General features: G+C 49.9%; 7 protein-coding genes across 7 annotated transcripts; 5 read left to right on the top strand and 2 right to left on the bottom strand.

Annotated features, from left to right (window-relative positions):
* Nucleotides 1-169: 169 nt before the first annotated feature.
* Nucleotides 170-1,100, top strand: N7508_003779 (general transcription factor IIH subunit TFB6 family; the record flags this gene model as incomplete). The annotated part of the gene is made up of 2 exons (XM_058461845.1): nucleotides 170-566; nucleotides 661-1,100. 2 exons carry the CDS (start codon nucleotides 170-172, stop codon nucleotides 1,098-1,100), a joined length of 837 nt encoding a protein of 278 aa, XP_058322422.1.
* Nucleotides 1,101-3,583: 2,483 nt separating this feature from the next.
* On the top strand, nucleotides 3,584-4,916 carry N7508_003778 (RNA-binding protein; the record flags this gene model as incomplete). The annotated part of the gene is made up of 3 exons (XM_058461844.1): nucleotides 3,584-3,876; nucleotides 3,932-4,075; nucleotides 4,136-4,916. The coding sequence occupies 3 exons, from the start codon at nucleotides 3,584-3,586 to the stop codon at nucleotides 4,914-4,916; spliced, it is 1,218 nt and encodes a 405-aa protein (XP_058322421.1).
* Nucleotides 4,917-6,425: 1,509 nt separating this feature from the next.
* Nucleotides 6,426-8,222, top strand: N7508_003777 (uncharacterized protein; the record flags this gene model as incomplete). Its single annotated transcript, XM_058461843.1, has 5 exons — nucleotides 6,426-6,766; nucleotides 6,816-6,859; nucleotides 6,910-6,921; nucleotides 6,968-7,171; nucleotides 7,225-8,222. The coding sequence occupies 5 exons, from the start codon at nucleotides 6,426-6,428 to the stop codon at nucleotides 8,220-8,222; spliced, it is 1,599 nt and encodes a 532-aa protein (XP_058322420.1).
* Nucleotides 8,223-8,863: 641 nt separating this feature from the next.
* N7508_003776 (uncharacterized protein) lies at nucleotides 8,864-12,245 on the top strand (the record flags this gene model as incomplete). The annotated part of the gene is made up of 3 exons (XM_058461842.1): nucleotides 8,864-10,651; nucleotides 10,713-11,772; nucleotides 11,890-12,245. The coding sequence occupies 3 exons, from the start codon at nucleotides 8,864-8,866 to the stop codon at nucleotides 12,243-12,245; spliced, it is 3,204 nt and encodes a 1,067-aa protein (XP_058322419.1).
* Nucleotides 12,246-13,609: 1,364 nt separating this feature from the next.
* On the bottom strand, nucleotides 13,610-16,153 carry somA (putative cAMP-dependent protein kinase pathway protein (Som1); the record flags this gene model as incomplete). Its single annotated transcript, XM_058461841.1, has 5 exons — nucleotides 13,610-13,780; nucleotides 13,846-14,091; nucleotides 14,145-15,387; nucleotides 15,467-15,618; nucleotides 15,674-16,153. The coding sequence occupies 5 exons, from the start codon at nucleotides 16,151-16,153 to the stop codon at nucleotides 13,610-13,612; spliced, it is 2,292 nt and encodes a 763-aa protein (XP_058322418.1).
* Nucleotides 16,154-17,918: 1,765 nt separating this feature from the next.
* Nucleotides 17,919-18,779, bottom strand: N7508_003774 (TRAPP complex core subunit BET3; the record flags this gene model as incomplete). The annotated part of the gene is made up of 4 exons (XM_058461840.1): nucleotides 17,919-18,038; nucleotides 18,113-18,304; nucleotides 18,358-18,577; nucleotides 18,745-18,779. 4 exons carry the CDS (start codon nucleotides 18,777-18,779, stop codon nucleotides 17,919-17,921), a joined length of 567 nt encoding a protein of 188 aa, XP_058322417.1.
* A 290-nt stretch (nucleotides 18,780-19,069) lies between these two features.
* Nucleotides 19,070-20,391, top strand: N7508_003773 (WD40 repeat domain-containing protein; the record flags this gene model as incomplete). Its single annotated transcript, XM_058461839.1, has 5 exons — nucleotides 19,070-19,213; nucleotides 19,284-19,329; nucleotides 19,384-19,464; nucleotides 19,534-20,289; nucleotides 20,339-20,391. 5 exons carry the CDS (start codon nucleotides 19,070-19,072, stop codon nucleotides 20,389-20,391), a joined length of 1,080 nt encoding a protein of 359 aa, XP_058322416.1.
* Between the last annotated feature and the right edge of the window lie 210 nt (nucleotides 20,392-20,601).

Raw genomic sequence — 20,601 nt, 5'->3', positions numbered from 1 at the left:
CTGGTATCCCAGATACAGCCTGAACATAATCTCCATCTAGCATAACTGGGACTGTTCAAACATTGAAGTTCCCAGAGAGCCATCTCTCCCCGTCATCGACCCATCTCACCACAAAATATCCAATAACCCAAACAATACACCATCTCCTAGTATCCAAAGACCTACCAAAATGACACCTATTCCCCTCAAAGATGATTCAGACTCAGATTCAGACGTCGAGTTCGAAGACGTTCCTATCGCCCACCAAACCAGAGCCCAAAACAGCGAAAGAAACAGGAATGGAGATATCTCCATAGATCTTCCTCCAGTCCCAGTCCAGTCATGGAATCCACCACTATATCTCCCGCAACAGCGGACTACACCCGTCCCCTCCGGCTCCGAGGAAGAAACCCAGCTCCGAGGCCGTCTCAGCACGGGCATTGAAAAAATCACGTACCGCAAAATGAAATCTGACATGGGCATGGACGCACCAGATACACCGGTTCATTTACGGCGATACGAGGGGTTTAAGGATCTAGTTGTTGATGTGGATAGCTTGGTTGATACGATTTGGATTTCGGCGACTCGTGAGTATAATCCTTTCTTCTCTTGTATTCATATCACATCGAGATCATATTCTGCATGCATTTTTACACAAAGAATGTATACTAACAAACCCAGCCTCAATCCAAACAGAAACCCTCATTACCTTAGCAGGCCTAGTCCAAACCAGCCTAAAAAGCTTCCCCTTCGACCCTCAACCAACGCTAACAATCCTACACAAATTGGACTCGATCTTTGCGGCTTTATGCACAGGCACGCATCCACTAACGGGTGCCGCTCTTCCGGGTGTGCGGATTGGTCACTCGCTTGCGACGGAGACGCAGAAGGTTCGCATCCGGAGTTTGGCGGAGATGACCCGGTATGAGGTTTTTTCTGTGCTCGGGTCTAGTAGGGGTGTTGATGGAGATGATGACGATGAGAGTGAGGACGAGGAGGAACCGTGGATGTTGGAGGCTACGAGGGTTTATGAGAAGAGTTTGATGTTGCTTGCGGAGCAGGATCCTGGTGTGGCTGGTGAGGATGGGGATGTGGGTGTGGGTGTGGGTTGTGGGCTTTGATTTGGCTGTTAAAATGTTGAATGTTGGGCGTTTAATGTATTTGGATTGGATATTGTCAATTCGTACAGGGCTTTGGATTTGTGCTATAGGTCAGTTATTAATGTTTTCTGTTCCTATTGATCTAAGCTATAGATTGTAGATTGCTGAGGAGTATATTTTTAGAAGTGAAAGCTTAGGCCATTGGATGCAGACGATAAGTCCCACAGGGCAAATTCTACTGCATACTCCGTACATATAGATGGATACACATGTGTCTTCTAGAAAGTTCTATAATTAAGCAAGAAAAACCTGAAACCCGAGACCCGGCAAAAAAAGGAAAAAAAAACAACCAGGCAGTGGAGTCGGGCAGGTAAAATGGCAGCTCACCAGAACCATAGTCAGCTGAATGTAGTACTGTAAGACCAGTGTTTCCATACCTTGAATTCACGTAACAGTCACTAGCAGTCTTAGCCCTCTCTATGGACAGAACAGCCCGAACTAAGTGGATATGAGCCCTGAAAGTGGGGAAAGCTAGTCAGTCCTGGGGGCGATGCTCAGCCTCGGGCTGACTCTACAATAAGTGCTTTGACCTAACAAAGAGATCGGGCTTACATGTAGGTTTAGTACAGGGAGATAGGTATACAGACGGAATATCAGGCTCTTATTTCCGATGGTGGGCACCAAAGACCTGTTCCATGGTTCAAGGGATTAATAATCTCACGATACATGTACAAGTATGTTTAAGTCTGCTCATTTACTGGAACAGCTGGAACAGGGCATGCCCTACCCCATATCCTAGACGCTAATACAGTACCGACAGTGTCTCACTATGCAAGGGCTTAGCCTTTAACATCTCGGATCCCTTGCTCATTGTATATAGGACCAGATCTTCGGGAATACCATACAGAAACGCGTCGCGTACCGAGTGGAAAGCCGCTTGGCACATGAAATCTCTGCGGGTAATTCTAATACGAGCGCCCATGGTTCCCTTTATTCTTCTACAGTGACGTATTCGGATCAAACTTGGCTTCCTTACATGGATTAAAGAACCTTGCTTCGAGAAGAGAGCTGCATATTTGCCTGCAGGTGCAGGGGTGTGAAAGGGAGACTTGTAGTTCCATGGTTCGATGCTTGTGTGGCGGGGCGCATTTGATTTGTATGTAAGTAAGAGTAAGTGAAGTGTAAATGTAAATGTAAAGCTGGACAACCGACAACCTTGTAGCAAGCTTAATATAAACTAGGTACCCAACTCCTCGTATAGGCACTTTCCCGGTACCAACTAGCGAACATTACATCAGCGCCGATGACGATAAGGCCCACGGACGATGACAAGTCACATTGCGAGGAGGGCGACAGGTCCTTGCAGATTTCATGCATTGGTCCCTTGTATCAGGTACTATTGGGTATCTTTCACCGAGATTTTGGACTCGGATCTGGCGGAGTCGTCAGGAATTGGGGAGAAGGCGCATATGCATGGGGTAGTATATCATAGTATACTATAGTTATAGATATAAAATAAATTTAGTGATAGTTCTATAGTTCTAGCTATAGCTTTGAGCTGTATAGTCTGTAACTGAGAACCTTGGAACGGAGTGTAGAACCATGGGTCCAAATACTCGAATACCATACCCTGTAATACAAATACCCATGTACTGGTATTCGCACTTCCCCCTCCCTCCAAGATTTCGTTTCTTCATTTTCTTCTTCCCCTCTCCATCCCCCTCTTTCCTATTGTTCGAAGATCTCGTTTTTCGCGGATTTTGCTTTAGGGAGTTGTGCTTGTTGCCGATTACTTGTTTTTGCGATCGCATTTCTAGTATTTTCGCGACTTTATATTAGGTGAGTGCCTCTTTTATACCCTCATGCTCTGCCCTTTATCTCTCTGCCTACGACTATAAGACAAATGGGTGGTCGCGCCTCGCTCATGACAAAATCGGACCGGGTCATCTGAATCGCCATCGTGAGCGGATCGGTTGCATTCGGACGTCAGACTGGGCACTGGACACTGGGCACGAAAACGGAAACGACCGGCGCATCGCCATCAACGGATGGAGCAGGTACCATTTTCGTCTTGCGCATTCGATTTTGTCGCTCTTCCGTTCGTCTGCGGCCGATCCACCCATCGATGCCTTCCGCAAATGCTACCCGAAGCTCTGGTCTTGGCGATTTCTGGCGCCGCTTTGAGGAACTTTGCGCTGTGAAGGACTTGCGATCTTTTTCACATTTCCTTCAGTGCTTTGAGCTTTCGCATTGCTTCTTCTTTTTTGGATCTCAGCTCGTCATTTTTTGTCTTGTCGCATATCATTTTCTCGTTTTCACTTCGTCAGTCGCTCTTTGCTCGTTAGAAATCTAACAATTGATTCAACCAGGACCTTTACGCCCTCCTTGCCTGGCTTATCACGAATTGATCTAACGCCGGTCTTTCTTTACGACTCCACGAAGTTCTAGTCGCTTTGATATTCGCCTTCTTACGTCGACTTTCGGACTTTGATTTTTGCCCCAAAATGTCGTTCAACAACTTCGAATCTTTCCCTCAGCAGGATCCCGCCGCCGCTGGCGCCCCGGCCCCCGTTGACACCACCATGACCGGTCAGGCCGATCCTTCGGCCGCTCAGTTCCAGGGCCCCGCTCCTGGTGAGCCCAACGCTGCCCCCGTTTCCCAGCAGGGCGCCGATGGCAAGACCACCCTCTGGATGGGTGAGCTTGAGCCCTGGATCGACGAGAACTTCATCCGCAACCTCTGGTTCCAGATGGGTGAGCAGGTCAACGTCAAGATGATCCGCGACAAGTTCTCTGGGTAAGACACTAGTTTCCTTTTGTATACTCGAATATGTTCCTAATGTGGGTAGTAGGAGCAATGCTGGCTACTGCTTCGTCGACTTCGCTTCCCCTGCCGCCGCTGCCAAGGCCCTTTCTCTGAACGGCACTCCCATGCCCAACACCAACCGGGTCTTCAAGCTCAACTGGGCTACCGGCGGTGGTCTCGCTGACCGCAGGTAAGCACGATTATAACCTCCCTACCTGGTATTCTCACCTGGTACTAACTTGAAATTTAGCCGCGACGACCGTGGTCCTGAGTACTCCATCTTTGTTGGTGACCTCGGCCCCGAGGTCAACGAGTACGTCCTCGTTTCGCTGTTCCAGAGCCGTTTCCCCTCGTGCAAGTCCGCCAAGATCATGACCGACCCCATCAGCGGCATGTCCCGTGGCTACGGTTTCGTCCGTTTCTCCGACGAGAACGATCAGCAGCGCGCCCTTACCGAGATGCAGGGTGTCTACTGTGGCAACCGTCCCATGCGTATCTCTACCGCTACCCCTAAGAACAAGGGTCCCGGTGTTGGCAACGGTGGTGGCATGGGTATGCCCGGCCCCGCTGGCATGTACCCTCCCATGGGTGGCCCTCCCATGCCCTTCTACGGTGCTCCCCAGCCCATGAACCAGTTCACCGACCCTAACAACACCACTGTCTTCGTTGGTGGTCTCTCTGGTTACGTCACTGAGGATGAGCTCCGCTCTTTCTTCCAGGGATTCGGCGAAATCACCTACGTCAAGATCCCCCCTGGAAAGGGCTGCGGTTTCGTCCAGTTTGTCCAGCGTCACGCCGCTGAAATGGCTATCAACCAGATGCAGGGATACCCCATCGGTAACTCTCGTGTCCGCCTGAGCTGGGGCCGCTCCCAGAACAACTCCGGCCCTGCCGGCAGCCCCTACCGCCCTGCTCCCCCACCACCTCCCATGTACCCCTCCATGGGCATGCCCCCGGCCCACCAGTATGGCGGTTTTGCCCCCATGAAGGTGAGCAGTCACCCTGGCAGCCCGATCCCGGATCACTCTTGAAACAGGCGGTCGGCTGACACAACTCTCCAGTGAGCGTTTTCTTTGATTGAGATCACCGACAGGAGTTGTCTGCGCCATTCAATTGACGGGTCTATTGTGTCATAACAAATTCGTGATTCCCTGGTTTCTGCCTTCAAGGCTATAGCTCTTGATGAGCATCGTGTCTCCTGTGCTACGCATTTCCTTTTTACGTGAGCGCTATTACCTTAGCAAGATCTGAACTTTGCCTTTCCCGCTGATATCTGTCTTGTTCTTATGTATCTCTTTCCCCTCTCTGCGCTCTCTTTCGTATCTTATTCTCCTTTTTTACTTTACTTTCGATGTCTCTCTGCCCTTATGCTACTGGGGTTTTAAACACCTCATGGGTCTTTGTCTGCGTGTAACGGAAGTCCGAATTGTTCATGCGCTTCTTTTTCCCTATACTCCTTGGGCAGGCATTCTGCGAAAAGTTCCATTTCCCCCCACACTTTTTTCATTTGTTCTACCTTTTTTTTTTTTCTTCCAAGCAGCTAAATTGAATTATGTTCGCTTTGAGGAATGTCGCGTTGTGCTTTCCCCCTTTCCTTTCTATTCCTGTTAGACTGATGACGGCTTGTACAACACGCTCTGTTTCGTGCGCCTCAGCGTTTGTCGATTCTAAATTTCTTGGTATGTGATATGCAATAATGTCGTGCGCTCTTTTGATGTCTTGCATTTCCTTGCTGCCGTCTCCAATCTATCTCGGGTCTGTTCTATTAGCATCAGCTCCTTGCTAGCTAAGCTGCTGAGCTACGGAACTACGACTTGTCAAGGGCTGGTCCCCTGGAAAAGATTCAACAATCTCGAGCATTTGCTCATGTAGTATGGAGCCTCTCTGGTTTGGCGCTTCGTTGGCCTTTTGCACTTGGTTTTGGGTCTCTTTCATCTCTCTCCTTGTCTTCTTCGATGCTGTCAGGAATCAATCTATTGGAATACTTTACTTTTCAAGCTGCTACGTGTAATATTCTTTTATTTCATGGAGAGGCGTGGGTCTTGGTGTTGGTACCCGTTGGTCACTGGTCTCGTTTCATCTAGACTCTTGCTTGCATGCTTGGTTAGATCTTGATTCCTTCGTTAGGGCTTGGTTGACTTCGCAATTGGCTCGCGCTTCATGGGAGGAATGTCTGTTTCGACGGTAAATTTTTCAGAATGGGTAGAACCATGTCAATTCTGCAATAGAAACTATGAAATGAGTTGATATGGTCTTGAGTTATCTAAGTAGGGTAGAGAGAGGGCTGAGGCATCAATGAAGTTGCATGGCAGATGAGGTACCTTCCTCGTCCGCGACAATTTGCCGTTGATCCAAGTATCTCCGGTTCTTCTCTCCCTTCTTTTTCTTCTTTCCCTCCGCGCAGCTTCGCTTGTCGTTGCTTCGCACCTTCCCTCTCTCTACTCCGGCAGGTATGTGCATTCAGTCATCAGGGCCATCCTTTTATCTCATCCACTCACTTGATTAACCACACTCTGAACCAGGTTTGCCTCCGTTTCAAGATGCGTTACGGCAATTGGGACGTGCTCCTTTTTCCGGATCTCTGCAGAGTTCCAATCCAGGAGTTCAAGACTCAATGCTTCGTGGCTAAGGATAAGGGCTCTCCTAACCTGCACAAGGCTGCATACCAGGGCAACCGGCCTTACTACCCTGACCCTAACCACTACAACCAACTTCCTGTTCTGACAACCTTTATCTCGAGTCTTCCTGCAGACAGTCGGTTCCGGGTATCGGTACATAGCTGGGAGAAGCCACGTCCTAGTCTTGCAATTGAGTCTCACATGGAGCCGGAGGATGTCTTGCTTTTTGAAGCTCGTGTCTACGTGGATGGTGTTTTCATTGCGTGAGTGTTCAATACTTGATATTTTGTGGACTGAGCTGAGATCTTTCAGAGGTACTATCTTTGGGCAGAGAACCGATTGGCCGCATGTTATTGGTATGTGTTGTACACCCCATTTTGATTGTATGAGATGCTGACTTTAACAGAACTCAGTACTCGTACGTCCTCCCCGCTATTTGACCTTCGACTTCTAACAATTTATAGATCTCGACCGAGAGGGAAACCCTGACATGATGCGCTTCCCTCCCTTTCACCCGGAGATCCTTGGGCAGAAGCACTGGGATATTGATGACATGAACGGCCGGATCAGGGTCGTCATTGCTGAAGGGTTCTCTCGCCCTAATCGGTCGCCTCCTTTTGAGCGCTACAAGGATGTGGTTGCCATGTCTTTCCAGCATGCGCCTTTGGGCAAGTATCTTGTTTCTCATTGCCAGGGAATCTTTTGATAACGTGGGTTGCAGATGTTCTAGAGTACTCCAACATCGCCTGGCCCAACCCTAAGATGTGGTTGTCGGCGGGCGATGGAGCCAGTGGACCCCGGTACTTCCTAGGAAACAGATACGGCAACGCCAAGAGACTTGATGATCCCCATGGACATTCTCCGAGCAAGCCCAACTGTACTACGGTCAACTCCAGCAGCCAGTCCAGCAGCAGCAATGCCGCAACTTACAACAGCAGTCACCACCAGCCTGGCCACCCATCAAGCTATGCTTGGACTCCTCACCGGGGCTTTCCTATTCCCTCCACGCAATGGATTGATTACCCACGTGGACCTCGCTGGGAGGGACAAAACACATACATTGAGGCCGCTTTGGACAACTTCGATGAAACAGCTTGGCGTCAACGCGGTGCTCGATCTTCTCGGGAGGATGTCCCCATGCCAGACTACGCTTCCAGCTCTACCAGCAGCCGTGCCATCTCGAGCATGACTGGCGTCAGCTACGAGCATAGCAAGCAGCCTAGCATGACCGCCGCCATGGATGAGGACCAGTACAACGAGTTAATCCAGGCTCTCACTCCTAGCAAGTTGCCAACTATGGGAACTTATGCACCCTCCAACACTCCTTCGTCCATCGTTCTCGTAAGCAAGCCCTCTGCCGCCGCCAAAGCACGCTCTGATGGCTACGGCCGAGTCACGCGCCGCACCTCTGCACTCTGTGAGATCTCGCAGCCCAGCACCCGTGACGTCTCAGACTCAAGCATGCAGCCCGTTACTGAGAAGGACATAGTCGAGCCGTCAGTTTCCAAGGTTGGATCTAGTGCCAGTGAAAAGGTCAAGAGCAAGAAGGAGGCTTTGAAGGAAATCGTCAAGGAGGTCGTGGAGGAAGTGAAGGATGTCGACAACGTCGCCAGCCAGGACACAGCCAAGGCAAAGGATATCGCGAAGAAGATCAAGATTGCAGTTGACGTTGAGGATGCTCATCTGGTGGACCAGGAGAATGGCCAACTACTTACTTAGCTTGGAGACGATGTGTCCTTCTATGAATACCTTCCGGTCGTCTACATATTCTCGTATTCTTAGCCGATAGTGGATTCACCAATGCCTGTTACTATTCATTCCTCGTTCCTCGTAACTGTGCTTCATGATCACAAGTCATTTGCGTAGTCTCCTTGAGATACCAAGTATCTATTGACAAGATGCCTGGAGCTGTGCTTGACATGTGGTTTGAAACTTGGTCCAGATTTATTATAGCTATGGAGCTGATTGTCCACCTCGAAATTGTGAGGCTGTTATAGTACAACTGGGGTTATTGGTGTGTACATGGTATCGTAAAGTCTGAGATAGTCTTTACACGAAAGCCTTGAAGCGAGTGTACCGTTCAACGTACTATTTCCGCCCTGCTTCAGCCTCTTTCTGACCTCTTTTGTGTCCATTTCCTAGCTGATCGTCTTGATAAAAAGTGGATGTGTGGAAAGGTCTTTGGCTGTGATAAGAGCAATTCTCAATCAGGAAGGAATAGGGCTGTTGACACTCACCTCCCTCCTGTTTTGTTTTCTCTCTCACCTTCTCCTTTCCTCCCATTTCAGCTTGTCTCCCGTCTCTGTGTTCATCAAGCTCATCCGGATTTTCATCGTCAAAATCGCCAGTCTGTGCTCTCCATGGCGGATCCCGCTCTGAGCTTGTATATCCCCGAGACCGCAGTCTCGGGGATGTCCTCGCTTCTAGAATCGGGCCTGGACACTTCTGTCTCGTCTAGCTCTGCTTTGTTGTCGTCCACCATTTCTGCTTCTGATTCTGGCATTGCTGGACCTGTCTTTGACACTGTTGCTTCTGCAGCTTCATCGGCTGAGGCCTCTGCCACTGTCAATTTCTTCGACCCTGCTCCCTTCGCCATGCCTGACCATTGGCCTGTTCTTTCAACTCACATCTTAAGTCTTCCTACCGTATGCACCTCTACTCTGGATCGAGTCCAGCCTGTCGCTCCCGGCACACTTGACCAGTCTTTCTCCTGGTCTTCTCCAGACTCGAGCCGCTTTGGCGGCTTGGGAATTGATGCGGACACTTTTTCAAACTATTCGTTTAAGAGTGTTGAGCATCAGGGCATGGGCCATGGTGTCCAGCAGTTGTGTCAGCTTGCCGGCCCCGCTGATGATGTTCATGGCATGGCAGGCAAATCTTCTGCCAGCAAGCCGGATCACGCCGTCGGACAAGGACAGCAGCAGCATCTTCGTGCCCAGTCTATGCGGCAATTCAGCCAGACCCCAGTGCCCGCAGAGACACACACTCCCGTGACTCTGCCGGGCATGGAGATGTTGGGTGGCCTTCTCATGGTTGACAACCAGGGAGACCAGGTTCCGATGGACTCGGCGCAGGCTCAAATGTCTCAAGCCCATTCTCTGCGAGCTGGAATTCAGAAATCCGAGGCTCAAAAAGCCCAGTCTCGATTGCAGCGTTTCCAGCGTGCACACAGCCAGCAGCCCGTGGTACCCCTACCTGCGGACTCTGAGTCAGATGTTGCTAGAGCTAGTTCTTCCGCTCGTCTACGGCGACGGCATGCGATGTCCCAAACTTCGGAGAGACCATCCCTCTTTCAGCAAGTGCTGACCGAGTTGAATGCTGCCTCTGAGGTTGACAATCTGATCCTCCCTCACCCGGGTGCGCAGCTGCCCCGTTCAACTATCGGCCGTGATGCCTTGGTTGAGAGTGAAGGGTATCCTGATTCCCGCCAGCCAACGCGATCTGGTCTCGATTCTTGTGGCAGGGTCTCTTCAGTTGATGATCACGCAAGCCAGCGGGCTTCGGGTCAGCGTACCTTGAGCCAGGGACCTCCATTTCATGTCAACTCTGCTAGTGATCTTATTTTAGCTAGTGGCCATGCACAGGCTAGCCTTCAAGGCCATCTGCCGCAGCATTCTGTCCAAAGTCTTTCTTCGGGGGATTTAACTGCTTTGTCTATTGACCATTCTACTGATGTTTCTGCCGGTCTTTCCACCGGTCTTCCCACGGTTCTTTGCGCTGATCTCTCTAATGAACTTTCCAATGGTCTTTCTGCTGTTGATTCTCTGATCTTGGCTCAAGCTCAAGCTCATCGGGCTCTTCCTCCGAATCCCGTCGGCCGTCTGCCAACTTCTTGCAACCCTAGTCTAGCCAAAAGAGAACCTGTGCTTTCCTTTCCTCTTCCTCCTCCTGTGTCCTTGGAGGATCGGGCCCCCTCGAGCCCCGAGAACTGCAAGTGGAGACAAGGGGGTGTGCCAACTCACATATCTGCTCCTTTTGATACTCAACTCTCAATGGATCCTATTGTTCCCTACATTGCCCATAGCTCTGCACACAATCCAGTTGCTTCAGGAGATCTTTTGGCTCGATTGAGCCGAGATGATATCCTGGACATTAAGGGCAATTCCCAGAACAGGAACCCCAATTACTTGGGGGACTGCCATAGCCAAGTAAGTAGGATCGTTTACTGACTCTCTTCATGCAAGCATTTGACTGACAACCGATTTGAAGGTTTTGGGTTCAGTTGTCGTGAGCAATTTGGGGGATAGCCAGGTCTTGTTTATCTTCAACATGTTTGGCCTGATAGCCAATCTGCAGCCCCGGTTTGAATACAAGTACGGTGGCTCCAATGGAAAGAGAATTGGCGTTAAATTGATATTATGGGGGCACACCGTCCTCATTGAGCCGGTGACTCAGTCACTTCATGACGCCAGAGTCAATGCTTGTCGAGAAGCTCTTGAGCAGTTACGTGTATTCAACATGCTGTGGCAGATCCCACCTCAGCCCATGGATGGGCCCACGAGCCCTTCCTGGAACTGGGTGGAGGTGCTTGAGGTCTACCGCGCTGCGCAGAAGTGGCCGGAGCCAGAATACCAGCCATTCGGGGATGGCAACTCATGGCACTGTGATGTCTTTGTCGAAAGAAAGCTGTATCGTACCATGAAACCTGTTCCAACGCGTGATGAGGCAGAGAACACTGTTGCCCATCTGGCAATGTATCAAATGATGGTTGGCAAAGGCAAAGATAAGATTCCTTCTTGTATTCTTCCCGCAGACACCGCGGTGATGGTGACTGTGCCAATCCAGAAGCAGATAAACTCGCTTCTACGCTCAATCTCCGATGCCGAGAAGTCATTACCTACTGTCGAATATGCGGGTGTGAAGAAACCGATCATTCTGCCAAAGTTTATCGCCGCAACGCAGCCCCAGACTGCGTCCAAAAAATCGAAATCCAGGGCTGCGAAGAGGGCTGCTTTACAGAAGGCCCAGCAAAATTCTTGGCAGAATGCGCAGAACGCTTATAATGCTCAGCAGAACACCTGGCAGAACGCCCAGAGGAACACCCAGTGGAGTAATAGACAGGATATCCCAGTTTATTCAAATGCGCCTACAGCAAACAACAACGATTGTCCCGCGTCGGTTTCAAACATGATTCCGGTGACTGACGCTCGGCTTGTGCCTCTCGAGGTACGGGAAGAGCCCACCAAAGGTCCTTTGATAACCCTGAGAAAATTTGCAAAGGTTTTTGGCAGATTGGATGAGGGAGCCTCTTTTACGACTATCCTGGGAAGTAAGTCCCTTCTAATCCAATTCCTTGGCTGCTTTATTGGCCGTTTTCGAGGCCGTTATCCAACGGGTTCTTGAACCTCATGACATGACATTCACTGACACGTCTCTTCTTGTCTAGAACTTTGTCACGCCTTGAAAGCTAGCCAACCCCGCGTTCGTTGCATTCCAGCACCAGAAATGGAGGACAAGCACGAGAATACACGCGCAGTCGTCGCCAGGTTCAGTGATTCTCATCCATACCTGAACCGTGCTAGCCCCATTCACCTGGCTTACGTTGTGACGAATAACGTTGACGCCGCCAGGTCACTTGGGATCAAGCATCTTATTCTTTACATTCTGAATATGGCAAAGGAAGATGCTGGGATGGAAGACACGGGCTACTCAAAGGAGTTATGTATCCTGCAAGCACTAGAAGAAGAGTGCAAACGGGCCCTGAATTCTTTCGATGTACGGGACGATGTCTTCTACCTTTGAAGAATACAATTGCTACCCTGCAGCTGTTACTCTACCGTTGTTAGCCCTTCAATCCTTACCCTGGGGCTTTACGGATGGTGTTGTGTGATTCAACGTGTTCGGTACTTACTATCAGTGGCCTGAGGAGCATGCTCCTTGTTTCGTCTGCAGTTTTTAACTTGAGAATTATGTATGATTAGCATCTTGATAGTTCAATCACTACTCTACTTCTTTTATTTTTTTCTTTCAAAAATACGAATAGTACACTGTAGACACATGTATGACTTACAGTCATTGCAACGGGGGATTGACAGCCCCATTTCCGAAAAGGGGAAATTAGGACACAACTTTACTTCCATCCATAGATACAACAAATTTTTGGTTGTTGTAGATTGTTTTCGGCTTACTGAAACAGTTTTGCAATAGAGTCATGAACATTTCTTGGAAGAAACAGACAGTTAAAGTTGCCATAACGCATAACAAACTCCTAGTCTGCTAGGGAGTATCCAAATCCAAATCCCAAATCCAAATCAATCGCTTCACAATCCATCAACACCCATATACCCAACCCCATACCATACCATGGCAACAACGGCTAGCGTCCACACAGATCTCGGGATTCGTTTTTGGTTTGTCCTTTTTTTTCCCCCAATACACGACCTATTGAGGAGAATCTGGATTGGGTCTGATTGATAGCAAGTGCAGATATGAAAGAGAAAAAAGAAAGAATATCACAAGGCTTAGACTTTATTCAAGCCGGGGTAGAGTAGATGGGATTCCACTGCCAGTATATAGTAGTTATACTGGTAACAAAAGAGATAAAAAAGAAAAGGAAGAAACGTCCAGCATTTGTTGGAAGATTTGTTTCAAAAGAGAGGGGTTGTGACAAGAAAAGAAAACCGTTTCAAATGAAAGGATGAAAGTGCACTGGATCAGCCAAAAGGTACTGGACTTCATACTGAACTGAGTATCAACTTTGCCCGTAGGGACTCAACGAAGCAAGAATTAAGTAACCACATCCACAAGTAATAATAATAATAATAGAAAGAAAGGAAGGAAGCCAAGAAAACTCGTAGGTCACAGTGCACTAATCTCGAACACAAAACGAGCTCCAGTCAGACCAAGCGAGTCCCCTGGTAGGTGATTGGGGATTGCTGAGACTTCCCGGACAAGGGAGAGGATGGAAGGACTGCGATCAAGAGCATACGCCAACGCCAATCTCACCGAAGCACATGCGCGAAAACACACATATCCAAGGTAATTGAGAGACAAGAAAGCAAAAAAGGTCGAGTATCCGCGCAAACGCACTAGAGCAATGATCAAATGTACAAACAAGGGTATATCGGAGGTGAAACACCTGAAGGACCGTTAAGACTTTTACACGTTCACAATGTGTCGCCGGCGCCTGTCTCAACGCCGTCGGCTGAGTAGGATATGCTAGGGTCGAAGCCAAATCCAGTGGCATCGGCGTCGGTGTTGAGGAATGTATCGAAGTCGAAGTTCTCCAAAATGTCTGGGTTTTCCAGCGCGCTGAAGTCAAGGTTGAATGCGTGGGCCTATGAGGGATCAGTCTGTGTTTTAAGAGCCAGCGCCTATTATCAAAATCCAGGAGAATGCATACATCAGGAATACTGAGATCAGTGAAAGGTTGCTGAGATTGGTCAGGCGGCGGCTGGACCATAGGCGGAGGGGCAGGTGCCGAGGGCTGTCCCTGCGCAGCTCCGTTCGCTCCGTTCTTGTTAAAGGAGTTGGGATGTTGAGGTGTAACAGGAGTGGACGGAGTCGGCGTTGGCACAGTATCTGCGGCTTCAGTGGAAGGAGTGGCACCTGCTGCTGCAGCGGCGGCGGCGGCCTTCTTGGTGGGCCGCTTGAGTTCAAGTTAGCAAAAACAGACAACTCAAACAGCAAAGAAATACAAACCTTGCGAGTGTCCTTGGTGTCCTTCTTGCCCTTTGGTGCAGCCTTGTTGGACTGCTGGGGTGTAGGCGGGGCATTGCCAGCGGTCTGTGGTGATGCCGGCTGACCACGACCAGCGTTGGGGCCAGTGACGGGTGGCGCAGAGGGCGGAGGCATTGCGCTTCGTTCCTGGGGAGTTCCAGCCTGAGGCTGGCCCGCAGGTGAATGCTGCATAGGCATCGGTTGTTGCCCTTGCGGCCATTGTCCACTAGGCATACGCTGGGCATTAGCCGGGATGGGTTGCCCCATTTGAGCTCCGGTGAAAGCAGGGTTGGAGCTGGGAGGTCGCATGTTCGGCCCAGGGAAGAACTGAGCTGCCATTTCGGGTGGCATTTGACCACCATTGAGATTCATGGATCCGGGTGATCCACGCTGGGACATGTCGGCCGCGCTGGGCGAGCCAGGAAGTCCATTTGGAGGCATCTTGGGCGTGCCTCGTTTCATTTGGTCGCTGGGGTTGGGAGAAGCGCCCGCCCGGCTGCCCGGAGAAGTGCCAGGTGGCAAACCTTGACCGGGCATTGGGGGCTGGCCATCAGCGCGGGCCATGCTATCCTGCTCTTGACGAGCCATCATCAGGCGCCGCTTATTCTGCTGCTCGAGCAGCATAAGCTGCATTTGATAATCTTGGAGTGCATGGTTACCATGCTGAGGACCAGGTGTCTGCATACCAGGCCGAACCTGGGGGAGCTGACCGGTGGCGCCGTAGTATTCACCATTCATCTGATATAAGGCTTGGCCATCCGGCATCCCCACCATATCGGTCTGGTTTGGCATAACACCGGGATTCATCATACCACCATTTGAGATACCCTGGGAATTCGATGCTGAGCGAAAGTGATGAAAGGCCAAGTTTTGAGCATATACCTGCATATTCTTCTGCTGCGCAGCCTGTCCCTGTTGCTGATACTGCTGGAATTGCGCCTGAGTCATTCCCCGCTGCATGCCATTCGGCATCATCATAGCCTGCGGGTTAGGCTGTCCAGGCATTCCCTGTCCTTGTCCACGACCGTTCGGTGCGAGCTGTTGTCCGTTGGCAGCGCCTTCGAGGCGGGGGCGTTTCGACGGCGAAGGAGCGTTGTCGGCAGACGCAGGTGACTGTGGTCGATGTCCGGCCATTTCCATATCAGATTGGTCCCGTTGCATTTGCTGCATCATTTGCATTTGCTGGGATTTCTGGAACTGTGCCATCTGCTGTTGCTGTTGCGAGCTACAGAAAATCATGTTAGTACGGCGTCCACCCCCAATCCGACACCTGCCGTGGGGAAAAGTGGTGAAATAGAGCATACAGTCCAGATGTATTGTTCTGCAGCACTGTTTTCTGCAGGTTAGGAGGCACCATGCCGCCATTCTGTCTGCGCAGCTGGTTCATTTGAGCAGGCATCATAGGCTGCTGTCTCATAAACTGATTATGTTGTTGTTCTCGCAGACGCATGAAGTTCTGGGGAAGTCGGTTAGTTGGTAATGCGCACCGTCGGCACAAAGCATTCACGCACCTGGTTATGCTGAAGATACTGTCGGACGTCATTGCTGTTGCCCTTCTTTCGTTGGGCCCAGAAGAAATCCCAGAAGAGGCTGAACCAGTCGAGCAGGAATGACGAGGGGCTTTCGCTGGGGAGGCTTGGACGGGGGAGATCATCAGGGATCTTGATCTTCTCACCGTCCTTTCCATCAGTCATCATGGCATCTGGATCCAGGCCATTCATGTCGCCATCACGCCGATTGCCAGGGCTAGTCTTCGGGTTGTTGTCGGTGTTAAGTTTGATGGATTCGTCTTGCACGAGTGCGCGAGCGCAGTCGTGATAGCCACGCTTCAAAAAGTAATCGTAAATGTACGTGTTGAGGTTGTTGATCATGATATCAGGATTATTCATAGTGCCATCGTTACGGGAAGCCGTGGATCCGTTGTTGATCATGGGAACTCCCCCCACTGGTCCCCCAGCGCCGGGGTTCATTCCGATATTCATCTGGTTCATGGTGGCGAACGGTGGATCTGCAGCCACCCTTGCCTGTGATTTCGTGGAAGATCAAATCGAACGTAGGGAAATTCCGACGCGCGACCACCGTCTCAGGCTTTTTAGCCTAACGCGGGGTTATATAGGCGACGCGTAGGAATGGGTACGGAGGTGAAGCGGTGAGCGCTTCCCAAGAACGAAGTCTCGCGGACTCAGCAACGCGTATGCGTAGCTGCGCAAACCGGCTGGATATGAAATCGCACAATGGGACGGAGGACGATAAGTTTTCCGGGTCACTGGTGACGCTTTAGGCCAGAGAACCCACGCGACGGGATCGAAACTAGGGTATCGAGGCTCGAAGGCGCAGGCGATGGGCTGAAGAAATTGATGAGCACTTGTCAGGGTATTAGAAGACTTCGAATGCCAAGTGCAGGGGCGGATGCGCGATGTATAGGAAGTGGGCGATGACGGAGGTACAAGGAGGCGGAAACAGCGCACAGGTGAGGTGGTTGGTATGGGGGGGCGGGCGCCAGTCAAGCCCGATCGGGCAGAATCGCAGACAGGAGAACACCCAAACCAGCCAGAAAAGACAAACTCCCAAGGGCAACAAAAGAGCAGATTAGGAACAGGGGGAGTTAAGAGATGTGGATCTCACAGTGGGAAGGGGATTGAGAGAGAGCCGGGGGTACTCTCTGCGTTCTGCGGGAGAATCGCTTGTTCGGACCGGATCAACCTGTTCGGAGGTCGGGGCTGGGGATGGCGCTGTCAAGCGTATTTCTGGGAATGCACCGATTGATAACCACAGTCTGTGAATGTGAATGTCAATAGTTGAGAATAGAGAACAGAAAATAGAAAGTAGAAAGCAGAAAGCAGAAAGCAAAGAGGCAAAAAAGTACACAGAAAAGTCAGACTGGTGATATGATACCTTACGGGCCCTGCGATGGATCCCGGGAGTCTATAAAGTAGAGTCCGGCACAGAAGAGATGCGAAGATCGACCGATCCCAGAGATCGGAATAATTGATAGGACAATTGAAGAGAAATGAGAGAAGAAGAAATTGATAGAGAAGTTGAGGGGGGTAATATATGACAGTACCTGACGGGTACGCTACTCTATAGACGACGAGTACAGTATAGGATTCATTTCACGAGTCATTCGTTGGCTATATAGAAAATATATATGGAATATGCACATTTGTCTGAATGGGCTAAGTGGCATCATGCTCTCGCTTACAGAGTATACCTAAGTTACGTTACTATACAACTTGTAAGTTAGATATAAATCATATTACCAAGTACAAGCGGAAGGGGCGATAATTCAAGTCTTCGAAGCAGTTTGCCACATAAAAGTGACCAAGCACCCTGATAAAGTGATCTAGTGATTTAGAAACATCATGGATAGCAAATTCCAGATAGACTATTTCGATAATTAACATGTTAATTGCAGAGCATCATTACCAGGTCACTGTAACAAGCCCCAGCACAATACAGTACAACGTCATACCTCTGGACGTATATCAGAGATCATGCAACTAGTGATACACTAAAACCGACGCGACTCGACTGATCGCAAGCCCCTGTATTTTTCTCAGGCGTAGAATTTTTATTATGAAGAAATGCCCCTGTCATGCCAGTAATAAATCGCGTGGCGGGATGTTTCAGAGATACATCATAAAGCCTAATTGCAGGAAAAGTAATAGGGGCCGATGTACTCGGATCAATTCCCCTAGAAATGAAAAGAAGAAACCCCTGGAACGCCCATGTAGGTGCTAATGCACATCTTGCTTTTCACTCTTCTTCCGGTGGCATCTCATCTTCGATGTATCGTACAAGCGAAACCCGCATCTCAGTCGTCTCATCTCCGCGCAGCACGTCGCTAACAAAGTGTGCTTCGATCTGCATTTGAACCTAGATTCCGGGTCAGCCATCGGTCCCAGCACAAAGGAACCTTGTCTGATTTGAGGGCTAAATGGAGTATTTACCATTTCCAGAGACCCTCGGAGGACACCACATAGGATATTGGAGAACCATAGCTCATCTTGAGCCCGCCCATCGTCGGGAAGCTCCACAAAATCTGCTAGAGGGTTGTCTTCGAAGATAAGAGAAAACTGGTTGTTGTCGCTTGCCCAATTCGTGACTGTCGGTGTGACGTTCAGGAAGATCTTAAAGCCAACCTGATCGGAATGTCAGCCATATCTCCGTAAGCTGCTGGTATAATGGCACATACCTTGGCAATCATATCTGCTGTCTCTTTGAAGTTGGCGCATCGCCCGACACCCGACTTGGCCAGGAAATCTTCAATGAGGCGCATTCCGATATTGTATCCCATTTTGTCCAACTGCTTGTTGACCTCCTGGTAATCACTGTCGTAGTCTTGGCATAATTGTGCAACGATCGTGCCGTAGGTTAATGTGACCAGTTCGGCGTTCACTTTATCGACTCGTGTTCTGCGGTGGAATAGCTGGTTAGCTTGGTTCGAGTCCGAAATGCAGTCAAGTAATTGAGGATAGCTTTTTAGTTCTGCTATAAATGTTTATGGGTTGACTGACTTCCATATTCTGTGGAGAGTCCAATAATTAGTAGGATATCCAAATCAAGCATTGAGTCTACTTACTCTTCTCCTATTCTTGAGGTTTTGTTGGCTGACATCTTGGGAGTTACACGCCGAGAACCTTGGCTGTTGATAGGACAGGTGAATAAGAAGCACCCAAGCAAGCACAGACAAATGCGACAGTCAACAAGTGATCAATGGGGTTGATTGCGGGGAGTCGGTGATTGTTGGAGTGGCTGATGTACAGTCCACTCACCGCCGAGAGTGGGATTATCGTTCTTCCCGCAGCTTCTCATCGTGGAACTTTTGCTCTCCACCACATTTGAGGTCGCGATTGGTCCACCCTTTCTTTTAATTTTTTGAATACCCCCAAGGCGCGCTTGCAAAAATGTCCGGCGAGAAACGTCCAGCGCCCGAGGGCTTCGGCACCTCGCACCAGCTCGTGGTCAAGAGAAGCAAGGCCGACGCCGAACTCAACGCGGGAACTGCATTGGTCAAGGGCTCGTCGCAAAATGGAGCTCTGATTCAATCTGTATGCGCTATCGTTACACACGAAGCTTGGGAGGATACGGGAAATTGCGATCGCTAATCCGGGTCTGCAGGTACCTCGAACGAGTGGGCTTGATGCTCCCATTATGGAGCTCACAGGTAAAATGCCTTTGTCAATTCAATTTAATACATGCGCTAATGAGGGGATTATAGGTCACTCTGGTGAAGTATTCGCAACACGATTCGACCCTACCGCTCAGCACATCGCATCCGGATCCATGGACCGTTCCATCTGTATGTTTGCCTTTGATCTGGCATGTCCCAATGCCGCCGAGGACGCTACTGATTGAGATCTGTGAATAGTACTTTGGAACACATACGGACAATGCGAAAATTACGGCCAATTGACCGGCCACCGAGGAGCCGTGTTAGATCTCCAGTGGTCACGCGATTCCCGGTCACTGTTCTCCGCATCTGCGGATATGACTCTTGGAAGCTGGGATGTCGAGACAGGCGAGCGAGTGCGCCGCCACGTGGGTCATGAGGAGATCATCAATTGCCTTGATATCAGCAAGAGAGGACAGGAGCTTTTGATCAGTGGCAGTGACGATGGTTGCATCGGTGTTTGGGATCCTCGACAGAAGGATGCTTTGGATTATCTTCAGACTGAGCTTCCCATTACCGCAGTGGCATTGTCGGAGGCAGGCAATGAGATTTACAGTGGAGGTATTGATAACACAATCCACGCTTGGGATCTTCGAAAGAAGGCCGTGGTCTACTCTATGGCCGGCCACACAGACACTATCACTTCGCTACAAATTTCGCCAGACTCGCAGACTTTGTTGTCCAACTCCCACGACTCAACAGTCCGCACATGGGACATCCGTCCATTCGCCCCTACCAACAGACAAGTGAAGACATACGATGGTGCTCCTGTCGGGCTTGAGAAGAACCTCATTCGGGCCAGCTGGGACCCCAAGGGTGAGAAGATTGCCGCTGGTAGTGGTGATCGAAGTGTCGTTGTTTGGGAGGCCCAGACCGGGAAATTGCTGTACAAACTTCCTGGTCACAAGGGCACTGTCAACGACGTGCGCTTCTCCCCCAACGATGAGCCAATCAGTGAGTCTATTCCGTTCTATGTGCTTGGACATCTTCTAACATATTGCAGTTGTTTCGTGCTCGTCCGATCGGAATCTGATGCTTGGAGAGCTGGGCAAGTGAGCATAAGTGATAATAATGTTATAATGAAGATAAGCGGGCGTCATATTCGTTTTTCCAGGCACATTGACATACAAACCTTCCTGCCCAAGAGCCAGAAGACTAGCTAGAGGTTGAGGCTTGGATGTCCCTGAGTATCTGGCAGGAAATAACAAAAAATAGCTAGCAAGTCACTGACTTTGGTCCTCTATTGTCCGATGAATTGTACACTAA

This window comes from Penicillium antarcticum, assembly GCF_028974205.1.
Source record: "Penicillium antarcticum strain IBT 31339 chromosome Unknown utg000003l_segment0_segment0, whole genome shotgun sequence".
In the NCBI taxonomy this organism is placed as follows: Eukaryota; Fungi; Ascomycota; class Eurotiomycetes; order Eurotiales; family Aspergillaceae; genus Penicillium; species Penicillium antarcticum.
The sequence above is the reverse complement of the archived record's forward strand: the minus strand, read 5'-3'. Positions and strand labels throughout refer to the sequence as shown.